Source organism: Myotis myotis, unplaced genomic scaffold, assembly GCF_014108235.1.
Source record: "Myotis myotis isolate mMyoMyo1 unplaced genomic scaffold, mMyoMyo1.p scaffold_m19_p_2, whole genome shotgun sequence".
In the NCBI taxonomy this organism is placed as follows: domain Eukaryota; kingdom Metazoa; phylum Chordata; class Mammalia; order Chiroptera; family Vespertilionidae; genus Myotis; species Myotis myotis.
The window spans coordinates 54,180,123-54,195,897 of NW_023416324.1; the positions used below are offsets into that span (position 1 = coordinate 54,180,123).

The 15,775-nt window shown below is 42.7% G+C and overlaps 1 protein-coding gene across 2 annotated transcripts in view; it reads left to right on the forward strand.

The window, feature by feature from the left end:
• The window catches only part of ACADM (acyl-CoA dehydrogenase medium chain), a 36,157-nt gene that overhangs the window by 4,925 nt on the left and 15,457 nt on the right, over window positions 1-15,775 (forward strand). Inside the window, exons 3-7 of one of the 2 annotated variants that reach the window (XM_036349947.1) lie at window positions 607-704; window positions 2,252-2,321; window positions 3,001-3,101; window positions 3,703-3,783; window positions 15,161-15,291. In XM_036349947.1, the coding sequence (XP_036205840.1) occupies window positions 607-704; window positions 2,252-2,321; window positions 3,001-3,101; window positions 3,703-3,783; window positions 15,161-15,291 (481 nt within the window). Of the gene's footprint in view, window positions 1-606; window positions 705-2,251; window positions 2,322-3,000; window positions 3,102-3,702; window positions 3,784-15,160; window positions 15,292-15,775 lie in introns of those variants that run through there. The other variant, XM_036349948.1, reaches the window with a different exon arrangement.

The following is a 15,775-nucleotide window of genomic DNA, read 5'->3' on the forward strand; positions in this document are numbered from 1 at the left end:
TGCTCTTCTTTCTAAGAATGTAGCACAAAATAAATAACAGCGTCGTCCCCTGCACCAAAGGGTGGCAGGTTTGATTCCGGGTCAGGGCACATGCCCAGGTTGCAGATTTTGACCACCTGTTGGCGGGAGTTGGGGTGGGGGGTGATGCAAGAGGCAGTCTATCAATGTCTCACATGTCGACGTTTCTCTCCCTCCCTCTATAAAATCAATTTTTGAAATGTTTACTAAATAAATAAATAAAATGAAGATCCTGGGCAAAGCGTTTGAAATGAAAATCCCTATCTTAAGCATCCTTTGCCTCCTAAAGTACTGCTTGTTTCAAATTATTTCCTTTCCCCTAGTTAAAAAACCCATTTTCTCAGTTCACTTGTTCTCAGGAAATATTTGTAAAAGCTAGAAATATTACCTATCTCCTTTGGCTTAGATTTCTTTATATTGCACAATGAAATCTTGATCAATTACAAAGTTCCTTTGTAATCTTGACTTTCTGCTTAATCAAGGGTTAAAAATCTTCATTATATGCATAAATTTCTACATACTAATTCCATAGGGCTTTTTCCCCTCAACTCATTCTATTTTAATGTTTTCTAAATAACTTTTCCTTAGAGTTCACTGAACAGCAGAAAGAATTTCAAGCTACTGCTCGTAAATTTGCCAGGGAGGAAATAATCCCAGTTGCTGCAGAATATGATAGAACTGGCGAGGTAGGTATCTCTGTGTTTGTTTCTGTATATTGGGTAGAGCTCTGCATCTCCCTAGCGTGGCAGAGTGGCCTAATGAGCAGGTATCCTGTTGGGTCCAGTGTCACAATCTCCCTGTTCACCTGACCTGGGCACTGCAGGTGGCCCTCCACCCTCTGTTGTAGCTGCGCTTTGATTGCCATTGGCATGTCAGTGGAAAGGATTTACCCCCAGTCCGATTGGCTGCAAGGACTGGTTGTGACCTCAATGGAGGATCAGCTGTGTAGGACCCCATCCCACAGAGCAGGACTTATTTCAGCAGGGCTCTGGTGCCCACTGAGGCCACCCCTTGAGTGTGTCACTTATGGAGGTAGTTGGCTGGTGCTTTGATGTGGTCTGAAGCTGTCCACAAGATAAGCTGGCTCTGGGTTTCCCAGGAAGTGTAGGCTAAGGCCAGCCACCCGCACCCCCACCCCATGTTCTACCCAGCATGAGCAACAGAGTGATCTGCAGATGGCTGCTTCTTGTGCTGGGCTTGGAGGGCCCCCGGTGAGGCCAAGCTGCGAACCAGGCCTGTTCCAAGGCCAGCTGCCGCTAGTGCCCATCCTTAGGCACCTAGCAAAAGGAATAGGGCTTGCAGAGGGCAGATGCAGTTTGTTTGAGAGACTTTAGGAAAGTTTGAATCATGAGCCAAAACAGGCCACTTGTATGGAAAAGCCACTGGAAACAGATTGGGTGGGCCAGAAAGTAGGGTGCGGTGAAGTCTCGGGGAATCACCAGTGTGGGATCAACTGTGATAGCCAGGTTAATGGAGACTCAGATATGGCACCTCCCTCTCGGCGCTGTGCGGGGAAGGGCTCAAAAAAGGAATGATGGACTCTACCAGCACTTCTGTCTGGGAGAAAGCTGCTCCTCCAGCTTTTGCCCTTGTGTAAGACAATTCCGTTCCTCCCTGTGTGTCCCTGGTGCCTTTTGAGATGCTACGCAAGTGCTGGAGCTCAAGAGTGAGTGAGTCCTAGTAAGTCTGTGTGCTGGCCCTTTAATATATACTACCTGGGACTCCAGCAACCCTCCGTCTCCCTCAGCACAATCCCTGCTGGTTTTTACAACGAGAAGTTATGGAGACTTCTCTTCCTGGCACTGGAACCCTGGGCTGGGTAGCCTGGTATGGGACTGGGACCCCCTCACTCCTCTGGGGGCACCTTTCATGGCTGAGATACCCCTTCCATTTTTTATCTGCCACCCATGGGTGTGAAACCAGCCCATTTTCCGTCTCTGCCTCCTACCAATCTTGATGTGGCTTCTTTAGTAAATCCCTAGTTGTAGGATTCTATTCTGCTAAATTTCAGGTGGTTCTGAATTATGGTTTTCTGTAGTTTAGCTGTAATTTTGATGTGATTGTAGGCGGGTGCAAATACCACATTTGCCTGCTCTGTCATGTTGACCAGAAGCCTCTATGCATTTTAAGGAGAGAAAAATCTTTTACATTTTTTACAAGACTATATAATCAAGTTATCTAGATTCTTAAATGTACATAGCTATTTTCTTTCATCTTTTTTCTTTTCTTTTAGTATCCTGTTCCCCTTATTAAAAGAGCCTGGGAACTTGGGTTAATGAATACACACATTCCAGAAAGTTGTGGTAAGCTTTCTTCACATTTTTAAATTCTAGAATGCATATAAGCAAGAAAAATTGTGAAACTGTGTTCAGTCATTCTTTTAAATACTTACTACCATTAAATATTGGCTTTCTACCCATGTCTCCCTGATCAGATGTCAGTACTGCCTGCTTCTAGAAGCCTTGTACTCAACACTTAGAGAGGCATTATTCCTTCTTTATAACAGGTTCCAACCTTAACTTGATCCTAAACGTTAGTAAATTTTTCCTCCAGAATTGGTCAATTTGTTGCATTTTAATTCTACCTTTGAGTTTACATTTTATTAAGAGGTTTTTGTTTTTTTCTGTGAGGTTTTCATTCCTTTCCTCAGATTTAAAGGATCAAAGTTTCAGCAGAGTGGAATTAAGTTTTTATAGAAGTTGAAACATGAAGACAAGTCCAGATTACAAATAGCAAGAGAATTTTTTTTTGAAATTTTTAAAACTTACTTTAGAGAACTATAATTTGTTACTGTGCTAGCCTTAGCACATTTTTAGTTTCTTGGGTTATAGATATTATATTTGCAAATATGCTTTTAAAACCATTAGATGAACTATTTTAATTACTTCTGATTAGGTCATATTAGAAGTAATAATTCACCTTAATTTCAGATGAGATGTACTACATATTATAATGGGCTTTTAAAATATTTTGATACTGTAGGAGGTCTTGGACTTGGAACTTTTGATTCCTGTTTAATTACTGAAGAATTGGCTTATGGATGTACAGGAGTTCAGACTGCTATTGAAGCAAATTCTTTGGGAGTAAGTTACTTACAAAATTAATTGTGTAACTGAGCTGTTGTTAATGAGACAGTACTACTAGGTTAGGTGAGTTGGTAGAGCAGTTTTCTTTTCAAAGGTACACAACATTCTTCAGTGAAGCCTGTCTTTCTGATTCCAAAAACTTACCATTCTGACCTTGTCTCCAGTACTTGGAGTCCTAACTAACCCTGTGGGGAAACTATACACTTTGGCTGCTGCTTCAGTGGCAATTCTTAGGTAAGGGCAAGGCCGAAATCCAGCATTCAGGAGAAGGATCTTGATGGCTTGCTGCCACTGCTCGCAATGCTACAATTTAGTGAGCAATTTTTAGGAGGCCTGATTATATATACCACGTTATTTATCCTAAATTTAATTCTTTGTATATTATATGTCAAGTCCTATATAACTTAATTTTATGAAAATACTTAGATTACAGAGTTATTTTCTTATTTTAGCTTTCCAACTAGGAGGCAGAATAAAGGCCAGTTCTTTATACTTACCCATTGGGGGAAAATAGTTCTTTATTTTAATTGGTAGTATCTCTGAATTTATATACCCAATAAAAATATCTTATTTCTTTAATGTTACTTTTCTTTGATAGCAAATGCCTGTTATTATTGCTGGAAATGAGCAACAACAAAAGAAGTATTTGGGGAGGATGACTGAAGAGCCATTAATGTGTGTGAGTATGTGCAGCTGCTGCTGGATGTCACTTTTAAAGAAGGGATCAGGGTGCTGTTTCTCCTTTTCAATCTATATGTATACTTTGGGCTATAGCACATTAAGACAGAAATTACCAACATACTTATTAGATATGATGATATTTCTAGGATGCCAAGAAACTGTCATAATAATTACTCTTGGTTATTTCCAGGTGGAAGATACCTACTTAAGATAATATCTTGAGTGTCAGAAAAGTGTCATAATAATCCCCTAGCTTCTTTCCACTAGAGAAATATCTACTCAGTGGAGCACTCTGCAGTTCATGAACTGAGTGGCTGTATCACAAGTTCAGATTGAATGTATGACAGTAGTGTTTGAACTAGTAGTCTTTTGAACTAATAAATTAATGTGAATGAAAAGATAAAATTATTTGTTGAATGAGTAACTTGGAATGAATATTTATAGATTAGCTAGTCCCTCAGCGTGGCCTGCGGAATCGGGCCAAAACTGGCTCTCCGACATCCCCCGAAGGGTCCCGGATTGCGAGAGGGCACAGGCCAGGCCAAGGGACTCACCAGTGCACAATCAAGGCCGGGGAGGGATGCGGGAGGTTGGCCAGCCGGGGAAGGACTGCGGGAGGGCTCCAGGGCGTATCCAGCCTGTCTTGCTCAGTCCCGATGGGCCGGACCCCAGCAGCAAGCTAACCTACCACTCGGAGTGTCTGCTCCCTGGTGGTCAGTGCACATCATAGTGAGTAGTTGAGCAGCCATAACATATCATTAGCATATTATGCTGTGATTGGTTGAATGGCCCACCAGATGACTGGACACTTAGCATATTAGGCTTTTATTAAATAGGACTAGAGGCCCGGTGCATGAAATTTGTGCATGGCGGCGGGTGGGGGCAGTCCCTCAGCCCAGCCTGCACCCTCTCCAATCCAGGACCTCTCATGGGGTGTCCAACTACCAGTTTAGGCCCAATCCCATAGATTGGGCCTAAACCGGCAGTTGGACATGCCTCTCGCAATCCAGGACTGCTGGCTCCTAACTACTCGCCTGCCTGCCAGCCTGATTGCCCCTAGCCACCTCTGCCTGTCTATTACCCCTAACCATCTCTGCCTGCCGGCCTGATCACCCCTAACTGCTCCCCTGCTGGCCTGATCACCCCTAACCACCTCTACCTCGGCCCTGCACCCAGGACCCAAGATTCCCTTCCTCTGGCCAGCCGCAGGCACCTGGGACCCAGGCCAGCTTCACCTGGGCTAGCCGCAGCTGCTGGCACCCAGGAACAGGGGCGGGCAGCTTCTCCTTCTCCGGGGCTGCAGCCACAGCCACTGGCACCTGGGACTGCGGGTGGGTGGCTTCTCCCTCTCCCGGGCCGCAGCGACAGCTGCTGGTGCCCAGGACCGCAGGCAGGCGGCTTCTCCTTCTCCCGGGCTGCAGCCGCAGCCACTGGCACCCGGGACCACGGGCAGGCGACTTCGCCTGGGCCAGCTCTGTCAGGAAGGACATCCAGAAGGTTGTCTGGAAGATGTCCAGCCTAATTAGCATATTACCCTTTTATTAGTATAGTTTCCCTGAGAGCTACTCAACAATGTTTAAATTGGATATTTTTTAAAAGCTATTTTTATACATATATACACACACATACTGAGGTTCTATTCTGAAAGTGTTCTAACTGAAGGATTTTTACTTCTTTTTTATTATTAGTCAAATTTTAATCTAGGTTGTGATGTGATACTGAAATATAATAAATTGTTGCTAGACTTGAGCTAATTGTGAGAATTAATCTGAAAGAGTAGAATGTAATATTTGAAACTACATGTTTTTTATTAAGGCACCTGTATTTTGGGCAAACTGCTTACTATAGACATTATGCATATTCCATAGTTAATTGCTAAGTTTTTTTCAACAAATGAGGGTTTATTAAAAGGCTAATTCTTAGTATTATCTAAGAATTGTGTGAAATATCTAGAGTCTTATTCTGTGAAATATAGAATATTAGAAAATGGCTATAAGTTATACAATATAGATGCTTAGGAGAACCTGTCTTAGTGCACTGATAAGAATATTTATAATTAATTTTATTAGATATAAATAGATAATTCTAGAATATTAGAATCTTTCAAAGCAGTTCAAGTATATAAAGCATTTTTTGGCAGTTTTATTAGATAGTAATATCTTTAGTATATGTAAAAATGCATTCACTCTAGTTCCTAAGCTACTCTAACTTATGAATTAATAAATGTTTAATGTACATTTCATACCTTCTAGTGCATTATAGCAATAGATCTACTCAAAATACAAAGCCAAGGGTAAAACGAAAATAGTAATATATAATTATGTTAATTATATATTACTATTTTATATTAATTTTAAGTTTTGGTTAATTTACACTGAGATTCAGTTAATTGTTTAACTTCCAATAAATATTTATAAAATTATACTACATACTAGAGGCCCGGTGCACGAAATTCATGCACTCAGGGGGTCCCTCAGCCTGGCCTGCACCCTATCACAGACTGGGAGCCCTCAGGGGATGTCCAATTGCTTTAGTGCTGCTGCGGAGGTGGGAGAGGCTCCTGCCAGTACCGCTGCACTCGCCAGCCATGAGTCTGGCTTCTGGCTGAGTGGTGTTCCACCAGTGGGCAGCTCCTGCATTAAGCGTATGCCCCCTGGTGGTCAGTGAGCATCATAGTGACCAGTCATTCTGCCGTTTGGTCGATTTGCATATTAGCCTTTTATTATATAGAACTAAAGGCCCGGTGCACAAAAATTTGTGCACTCAGGGGGGAGGGGAGGTCCCTCAGCCCGGCCTGTGCCCTCTCACAGTCTGGGACCCCTCGGGAGATAACGGCCTGCTGGCTTAGGCCTGCTCCCAGGTGGCAGAGGGCAGGCCAAATCCGTAGGTGCAGCCTCTGGTCGGGCTCAGAGCAGGGCCGATTGGGGAGTTGGGGCGCCTTCCCCTGTCACGCACAGAGCAGGGCCCATCAGTGGGGTTGGGGCTCCGTACCCTGTCACGCACAGAGCAGGGTCAATCAAGGGGTTGGGGAGCTCCCCCCTGTCATGCACAGAGCAGGGCCGATCAGGGGGTTGAGGAGCTCCCCTCTGTCACTCACAGAGTAGGGCCGATAGGGGAGTTGGGGCACCGCCCCCTGTCACACTCAGGACAGGGCGGATCAGGGGGTTGGGGGGCCGCCCTCTATCACCCACAGAGCAGGGCCAATCAGGGGGTTGGGGTGCCACCACTGTCACACTCAGGGCAGGGCCGATGGGGAGGTTATGGCTCTACCCTGTCACACACAGAGCAGGGCCCGTGGGGAGGGGGGGTTAGGGCGCCGCACCCTGTCACACACAGAGCAGGGCTGATCAGGCAGTTGAGGCGCCGCACCCTGTCACACACAGAGCTGCAGGGCGATCAGGGGGTTAGGGAGCTCCCCCCTATCAGGCACAGAGCAGGGCTGATCAGGGGGTTGGGGCGCCTTCCCCTGTCACACACAGAGCCAGCCACAGGGTGCTGAGGGGGTTTGGGCGCTGCCCCTTGTCACGCTGATCCCGGTGCCGGAAGGCCTCTCGGCTCCGCTGATCCCGGTGCTGGGAGGCATATTACCCTTTTACTATATAGGATAGAGGCCTGGTGCATGGGTGGGGCTGTCTGGTTTGCCCTGAAGGGTGTCCTGGATCAGGGTGGGGGTCCCCACTGGGGTGCCTGGCCAGCCTGGATGAGGGGATGATGGCTGTTTGCAGCTGGTCACACACCCTTCAGGGTGGGGGTCCCCACTGGGGTGCCTGGCCAGTCTGGGTGAGGGGCTGAAGGCTATTTTCAGGCTGGGACTGAAGCTCCCAACTGCTCCTTTTTTTCTTTTTTTTTTTATTCTGGGCCAGTTTTAGCTCTGGCTCCAGCTCTGAGGCTTCTGCTGAAAGAAGGTGTTTGGTTTGTTTCAGTCTGTAATCGAAACACTGTATAACTCCAGCTCTGAGATCCCGGCCTCGCTGAAAGCAGGTTTCTGGGGTTTTGTTTAGCTTCTATATTTGTTACAATGTTTCTTAAACTGCAGGCTCAGAGGCCAGCAAAGCAGGCGGGGAACGTTGGAGTCCTCCGTCACTGAAGCAAGCAAGCCTCATGTTAGTTTCAAGCTGCCTGGCTGCCGGCCGCCATCTTGGCTGGCAGTTAATTTGCATACCTCGCTGATTAGCCAATGGGAAGGGTAGCAGTCGTACACCAATTACCATGTTTCTCTTTTATTAGATTGGATATTGTGTTTTATCTAAACTTTTAAAAAATACTTTTAACTATCTATATATATTAAAGCCTAAGCAACCATTACAACCAAACAACTGGAACAACCAGTCAACCAGTCACTATGATGCACACTGATCACCAGGGGGCAGATGCTCATCACAGTGGGAGCACAGCCAACCTCCCACAGCCCCTCCCCTCCATCCGCCAATCTCCCACAGCCCTTCCCCTCAGCTGGCCAGCCCCACTGATAGGCCTTGATCGCCGGCCAGGCCAAGGGACCCCACCCATGCATGAATTCGTGCAGCAGGCCTCTAGTTTTAATTATAAAAAGAGTATAGAAGATTTAGAAAGGTATGAAGAACAAAAACATCTATAATCCCTTAGAGATGAACTTAACTGGTATGACTGTTTTACTATATTTTCTATCAAATTTTTTTAAATTTTGTTTTATTGCTTAAAGTATTATAAAGAATATTACATATGTCTCCTTTCCCCCCCCCCTTGACATTCCCCTGGCCTCCCCTACCCCCCAGTGTCTTGTGTCCATTGGTTATGCTTATATGCATGCATACAGGTCCTTCGGTTGATCTCTTACCTACCCCCCCCCCCCCCCCCCGGCCTTCCCGCTGTAGTTTGACAGACTGTTCGATGCTGCTCTATCTCTGTATCTATTTTTGTTCATCAATTTATAATGGTCTTTATTATCCATAAATGAGTGAGATCCTGTGGTATTTTTCATTCATTGACTGGCTTATTTCACTTAGCATAATGCTCTCCAGTTCTATCCATGCTGATGCAAATGGTAAGAATTTCTTCTTTTTTACAGCAGCATAGTATTCCATCGTGTAGATGTACCACAGTTTTCTAATCCATTCATCTGCTGATGGGCACTTAGGCTGTTTCCAGATCTTAGCTATGGTAAATAGTGCTGCTATGAACATAGGGATACATGTATCCTTTCTGATTGGTGTTTCTGGTTTCTTGGGATATATTCCTAGAAGTGGGATCACTGGGTCAAATGAGAGTTCCATTTTTAACTTTTTGAGGAAACTCCATACTGTCTTCCATAGTGGCTGCACCAGTCTGCATTCCCACCAGCAGTGCACAAGTGTTCCCTTTTCTCCACATCCTCTCCAGCACTTGCCGTTTATTGATTTGTTGATGATAGCCATTCTGACAGGTGTGAGATGATACCTCATTGTTGTTTTGATTTGCATCTCTCAGATGATTAGTGACTTTGAGCATGTTTTCATATGTCCCTTGGCTTTCTGAATGTCCTCTTTTGAAAAGTGTCTATTTAGGTCCTTTGCCCATTTTTTGATTGTTTATCTTCCTTTTGTTAAGTTGTATGAGTTCCCTATAAATGTTGGAGATTAAACCCTTATCGGTGATAACATTGGCAAATATGTTCTCCCATGCAGTGGGCTTTCTTGTTGTTTTGTTGATGGTTTCTTTTGCTGTGTCTATCAAATTTTTAATACATAGTAATGTGTTTTTAACAATTGAGGTCATATTATTTGTGCAGTTATATCCTTTATATATCATGAATATTTTCTTATATTCTATTTCTTTTTAAATACTATGATATTTATTTCTGTATAATATGCCTATTGATATACTATACATTATTTCACTATTACTTTGGTGAATATTTAAATTCCTTAGATTTTTGCTTTTAAAAAAATAATGTCATTTTAAAAATTGATACAGAAAAAATTGATATGTTTTGGGATTTAACTTTACATCACAGTTGTATTGTTTTTACATAGTCATAAGACTTAATATCTTATCTAATCATGTGGTCAGATATATTCTTTCTGAGAAAGTGAGTATAGAGATAAAAGAGGACACCATAATTATTTTTAATACTATTTATTGCAAAAAATTTCAAAAATAACAACTGATTATATTATTTTATATATATTATATATAAAATATTAAAGTAATTAATTAGAAACCATATATCTTTTTTAAAGATTGGATTAAATCTTTTAAACAGTAAATACCTAAAATGTATGCATATTAAGCAATTAGAAACAAGTATGAGGCTATTACAACAAGCTTGTTATGGGCAAGCCAGGGGTCCTCAAACTTTTTAAACAGGGGGCCAATTCGCTGTCCCTCAGACCGTTGGAGGGCCAGACTATAGTTTAAAAAAAAGCTATGAACAAATTCCTATGCACACAGCAGCGGCAAAAACACCCGGCGGGCCGGATAAATTTTTTCAGTGGGCTGCATGTGGCCTGCGGGCCATAGTTTGAGGACCCCTGGGCAAGACGTTCAATAAATTCATTTGTCCAAACATGGTGTTAGAACCTAGAAGTCTCATTAAAAAGCCTAACAGTGGTGAAGGAAACTCTTGTCATAAAATCATGCATTTCTAATGGAGCTAGGAAGTAACTGGCATATAACTGAAACAGCACTGAACTTGGAATCCCAAGACCTGGCTTCAATTCTTGGCTCAGCCATATAATAGTAATGGGATCTTATACAGTAACTTCACCTTACAGTCTGTTCTGAAAATAGGGAGTATAATATCTCAAAGAGATAGTAAAGAAAAACAAAATGCTTATGGTTTTATAATAATACTAGAGCCCCGATGCACGAAAATTTATGCAAGAGTGGGCCTTCCTTCCCACGACTGCCGGCACCGGCTTCCCTCCAGCACCTGGGACCCAGGCTTCCCTCCTCCAGCCTCCGGCAGGCACCTGGGTCCCAGGCTGGCTTCCCCTGGGCCACCCGCAGGCACCCGAGACCCAGGCTGGCTTCCCCCAGGCCACCCGCAGGCACCCGGGACCCCGCTGGCTTCTCTCCAGCCCCGGCTTCATCAAGAAGGATGTCCAGAATGACGTCCAGAAGACATCTAGTCTAATTAGCATATTACCCTTTTATTATTTTAGATCTTCACAGTGCATCCCTTTCACAACAGTATATTAGAGAAATTTCTTTCATACCTAATGACCAGGGGAAACATAGTTTAACTTTAACTGTTATCCATTCACTCATTCATTTATTTAATATTGTTACCTACTATATGCCAAACTTGAGCTTATGAGCATTTCACATTTCTAACTTATAAGTTATACTTATAACTAGTATTTTTTTTGTTTTGGTAAGTAAGACACATAGAGCCAATTTTATAGCCCACCATTAGTAATTATCTGAACCTTAAAGCATGTATTGTAGTGTATTACTTTTCTTTCTGGTTTTATCTTTATTTTCTCTTCACCTTGATTTAAAAAACAAAAGCAAAAACATGTATTATATAAGCTACCTCAAGTTCCATGTAAGGCAACTATAATGTAAGGCAAAATAAAGTTTTTAATAGAGAATAAATACAAAATTGCTTTGCAAGCTATATAAGGTGGGAGTATTATCCTATATAATAAAACCCTAATATGCAAATGGACTGAACGGTGGAACGACCAGTCGCGATGATGTGCACTGACCACCAGGGGACAGACGCTCAATGCAGGAGCTGCCCCCTGGTGGTCAGTGCGCTCCCACAGGGGTAGCGCCACTCAGCCAGAAGCCAGGCTCATGGCTGGCAAGTGCGGTGGCGGGAGCCTCTCCCACCTCTGCGACAGCTCTAAGGAACAGGGAGCCGAGTGGTAAGGAGCAGTGAGCAGGCGGGCGGTAAGGAGCGAGTGGTCCCGGACTGCGCAAGGGATCCCAGACTGCAAGAGGGAGCAGACTGGGCTGAGAGACCCCCCTCCCAGTGCACGAATTTCGCGTGTTCTAGTCTCTAATAAAGTTATAATGCTATATTCATTCATTCAAATATTTCAACACTGTATACCAGGTGGACTAGGAATAAAATAATGAATAAAACTTGGCTCTTACTCACAAGAACTTAATCTGGTACACCCTTAGATCCTTACCCAGAATATATTAACTTATACATAGAACTAGTGGCCCAGTGCACAAAATTTGTGCACATTAGAAGGGGATTAATTAGAGGAAATATTTTAATATTGCTATTTGCCCTTTCTCTATAATAGAAGTATCAGAGATGAAAGAAAATTAGTAAAAGGTATATGAAAGTCTTCCTTCTGTCAGTGTCTGGGGCGCACCACGGGACCCAGAGTCAAGTCCCCGCCCATCCATGTGCACCTCAAAATCACACGAGACCCAGACCCAGCTGGGCCCCCCCCCCATTGGGCTAGATCCAGATCTGGCCGGTCCCACCCTTGTCAAGCCCCGCCATGCAGGGGACATAGCCTCAGGTTCCCTGGCCCGGGGCGGGGGGCACAACCTGAGGTTCCCCGTCAAGCCCCGCCGGATGGGTTGCACGCCTTGAGTTCTCCCATCAAGCCCTGCCAGGTGGGGGGTGCAGCCTCAGGTCCCCCGTCAAGCCCCTCTGGGTAGGGGGCATGGCCTGAGGTCCCCTGGCCCAGGGCAAGGGGAGCAGCCTGAGGTCACCCGGCCCAGCACTGGGATGGGGGGGCACACCTTGAGGTCCCCTGTCAAGCCCTGCCAGGCGGGGGGTGCAGCCTGTGAGATCCCCTGTCCAGCCCTGCCAGGTGGGAGGCATCACCTGAGGTCCCTCGTCCAGCCCTGTCAGGTGGGGGGGGGGGGGGCGTAGCCTGAGGTCCCCCAGCCTGGCGCCAGGGTTGGGGGCACAGCATGAGGTCCCCTGTCAAGCCCCACGGGCAGGGGGGCGGCGCAGCCTCAGGTCCCTGCTGATTGCTCGTTAAGGCTCGTTAGGGAAACTCGACCTCCGCCGTGGGTGCAGCCATCTTGTGTTACAGAAACACACCCCCCGCCCCGCCTCCTCTGTGGGCACCGCTATCTTTGTGGTGGAGTGATGGTCAATTTGCATATTCCCTCTTTATTATATAGGATTATGTAAAATAGTAAATTCATAAGTAAATATGGTTAAAAGAATGTTACTAATTTGCTTCATTTTCTAGTTTGCGTGGCAACATTTAGAGTTGTAAGTCAAACTAGTTAGAATAACAAATGCTAAATATATGTATTTTATTAAGCACTTAATAGGTACAAGGGATACCAAGTGGAGTAAGTACCATTCCTACCCTCAAGAAGTTCTAATACGGCTAAGGAAGAAACACATGAGTGACTGTAATACTCTAGATAATACCATATAGTGTGATAAAGGAGAGAACAAGTTGCATTGGAAACAAAAAGAAGGCTTCTGCTGAAAGTGAATTATAAAATTAATTTTAATTACTAGGAATGAGTCAAGTAACATCTCTGAATAAACAGCCATTTTGTATAGAAACATACCCATACACTTCATAAGCTCTAATAACTTTGCCTTATTACTAAGCAAAGAAATGTCTAATAGCATATTTCAGGGAAACAAAATTCTCAGAGGTGGTTAAAATAACATTTTGGTACTTTGAAGCATTATCTTTTCCGGACATTTCATTTGTCATTCTTTTTGGTGGTGGTGGTGGTGGTGGTGGTGGTGTTAGGTTGCTGAAAACATCTTTGAATCTCCAGGTAGGAGAGTAATCTACTTAACCCATGTGACACCTGAATCCCCTCTATAGCACCCTGTCAAAAGGTCATCTAGTTTATGTTTTCATGCCTGGGAATCACAACATCCTGAACCAACTCTATCTGGGAGCCTCTCTAACCATTAGAAAGCTCTTTTAGATTCTAATGTCCTGAAGGAAAGGACTGTACCATTTCTATTTATAATCTCACCACCTCACACCATAATGGGTGTTCAATAAAAGTTGAATGATTCCTCTGCAGTTTTCTCCTATCAATTAAAATTCTCTCCCTTGGCTATATAGTGTTTTGGATATTTGAACATAGCTATCATGTTTTCTAAGCTATTTATATCAAAAAAATTTTCATCTATTCATATAACATGAGTCCCATCATCTTCTTACTAATCACTAACTCTATTACTTTATATTCTGGAGCTAAATACAGTGTTCTAGCATGGTCTGATAAGTGCAGAGTAGGGTGGTTCCATCACTCTTACCTCAGATACTTTATAAATATAGCTTATAGCATTAGCACTGTTGATTTATTTAAAGTTTGCTCCACTTAAATTACTGAATCAGTTTCCCATCTGGTGTTAACTTTTGATATATTCATTAAGTACCCTATTAACTCTAGTTTCAGCACTGACTTCTCCCCTGAGCTTCTCCCTTCTATATGCACTTGTCTATTAGACATTTGTTCTTGGCTAGACTTACATACCTTCAATGAAATGGATCACAAACAAATTATTTTCTTCCCATTCTTTAGAACTGCTTCCCCTCTAGATTATCTATTGGAAGTTGCCTAAACTAAAATATTGAGAGTCATCTGAACATCTTTAGCTCCTCAGCATCCTATTTAGTTGTCATGTTTGTGAATTTCACACACAGTTTTCAATTCCATCTGCTCTTCCATGCCTTGCTTTTTTCTTACCTGTACTATTCTTCCTTGCCTGTACTATTTCAAAGCCTCCTAATTTGTGTCCCTATGTTCAGTCTTGTGTAGGTACTTTCCAGACTCATTTCCTAACATTTCCTTATATACACAGAGTTTACATGTTATGGAACTCTGGTACTTTTGTATTTCACACACTGGGTAACCCTCCTTCTTATCTTGGTATTATTGCATGTGTTTTCACTGTGCCTGAAATGTACATTTCTCCTTTTCCCTACCCACAAAGAATTCCTTTTCCTTCATGAGACTTAATTTAAGTATCACCTCTGGGAAGCTTTTCCTGACGTGCTAAAGCTAAGCTAGTTTCTCAAGCCTGTTGTCTATGACTTTAATAGATACATGATTCCAATATAGCATTCCTCTCTACCTGTTATATTGTAAAAATCTTGAAGACAGGATGTCTTTTGTATCTGCCTTTTTTCCATCTAGTTTATAACCTGTACATAGTAGATACTACTTACTACATGTTTGAATGAGAGAGTACATGTGGAATGGAATTTAACTTGGTTGAAGAAATCTAATATTTTAATTTTTAGTATGGTTTACTGGTAGCTTACATCAAGTTTAAATTATATTAAATAATTTTACATTTGAGCAGTTCATTTGATTCTCCAAGAACATTTTATTTTTACATATTTTTAAATATTTAAAATACTGGCTTAAAAAATACTTTCCTGATTCTATGTTCATAATTTAATAATTAGCATTTAGTTTTTTTCTCTTGTTTCCATATATTTCAGGCCTACTGTGTAACAGAACCTGGAGCAGGCTCTGATGTAGCCGGTATAAAGACCAAAGCAGAAAAGAAAGGAGATGAGTATATTATTAACGGTCAGAAGATGTGGATAACCAATGGAGGAAAAGCTAATTGGTATGCTATTTAAAACATCTCTGTATATTGCTTCTTAATTACTTTATATCAGATTCTTCCCTCTATTCTTTCTTTTATTATGAAACCACCATGATTAAGTTTTATTCAGAGAACTTAAGGAAGGTCCATAAAAGATTATAAATAGTTCAGTGATTTTCAAAAACTATTCTTAAGCTCTAAACTATGTCTTCAAATTAACTCTTAGAAGTTTAATTAGAAAAATAAAATAAAACAAAAACACCTGCTCTGATTGAGTCTGATTAGGAAAGCTAGAACTCCATCTACTTGCCTTATTATCTCCTCTCTCCATACCCTACACCAGCACCTCCTTGGAACTGTCCCTCGAACACTAAGGAAGAAAGAAAACCATTAACAGCACATTTCTTTGATTGCGAGCAATAAGCATTGGCAATCTGAAAACTCGGGTTATCTTTTAGAAAAGACAGAATTTTACTTTTAATAAAATCTAAAAGGTCTAAACGTA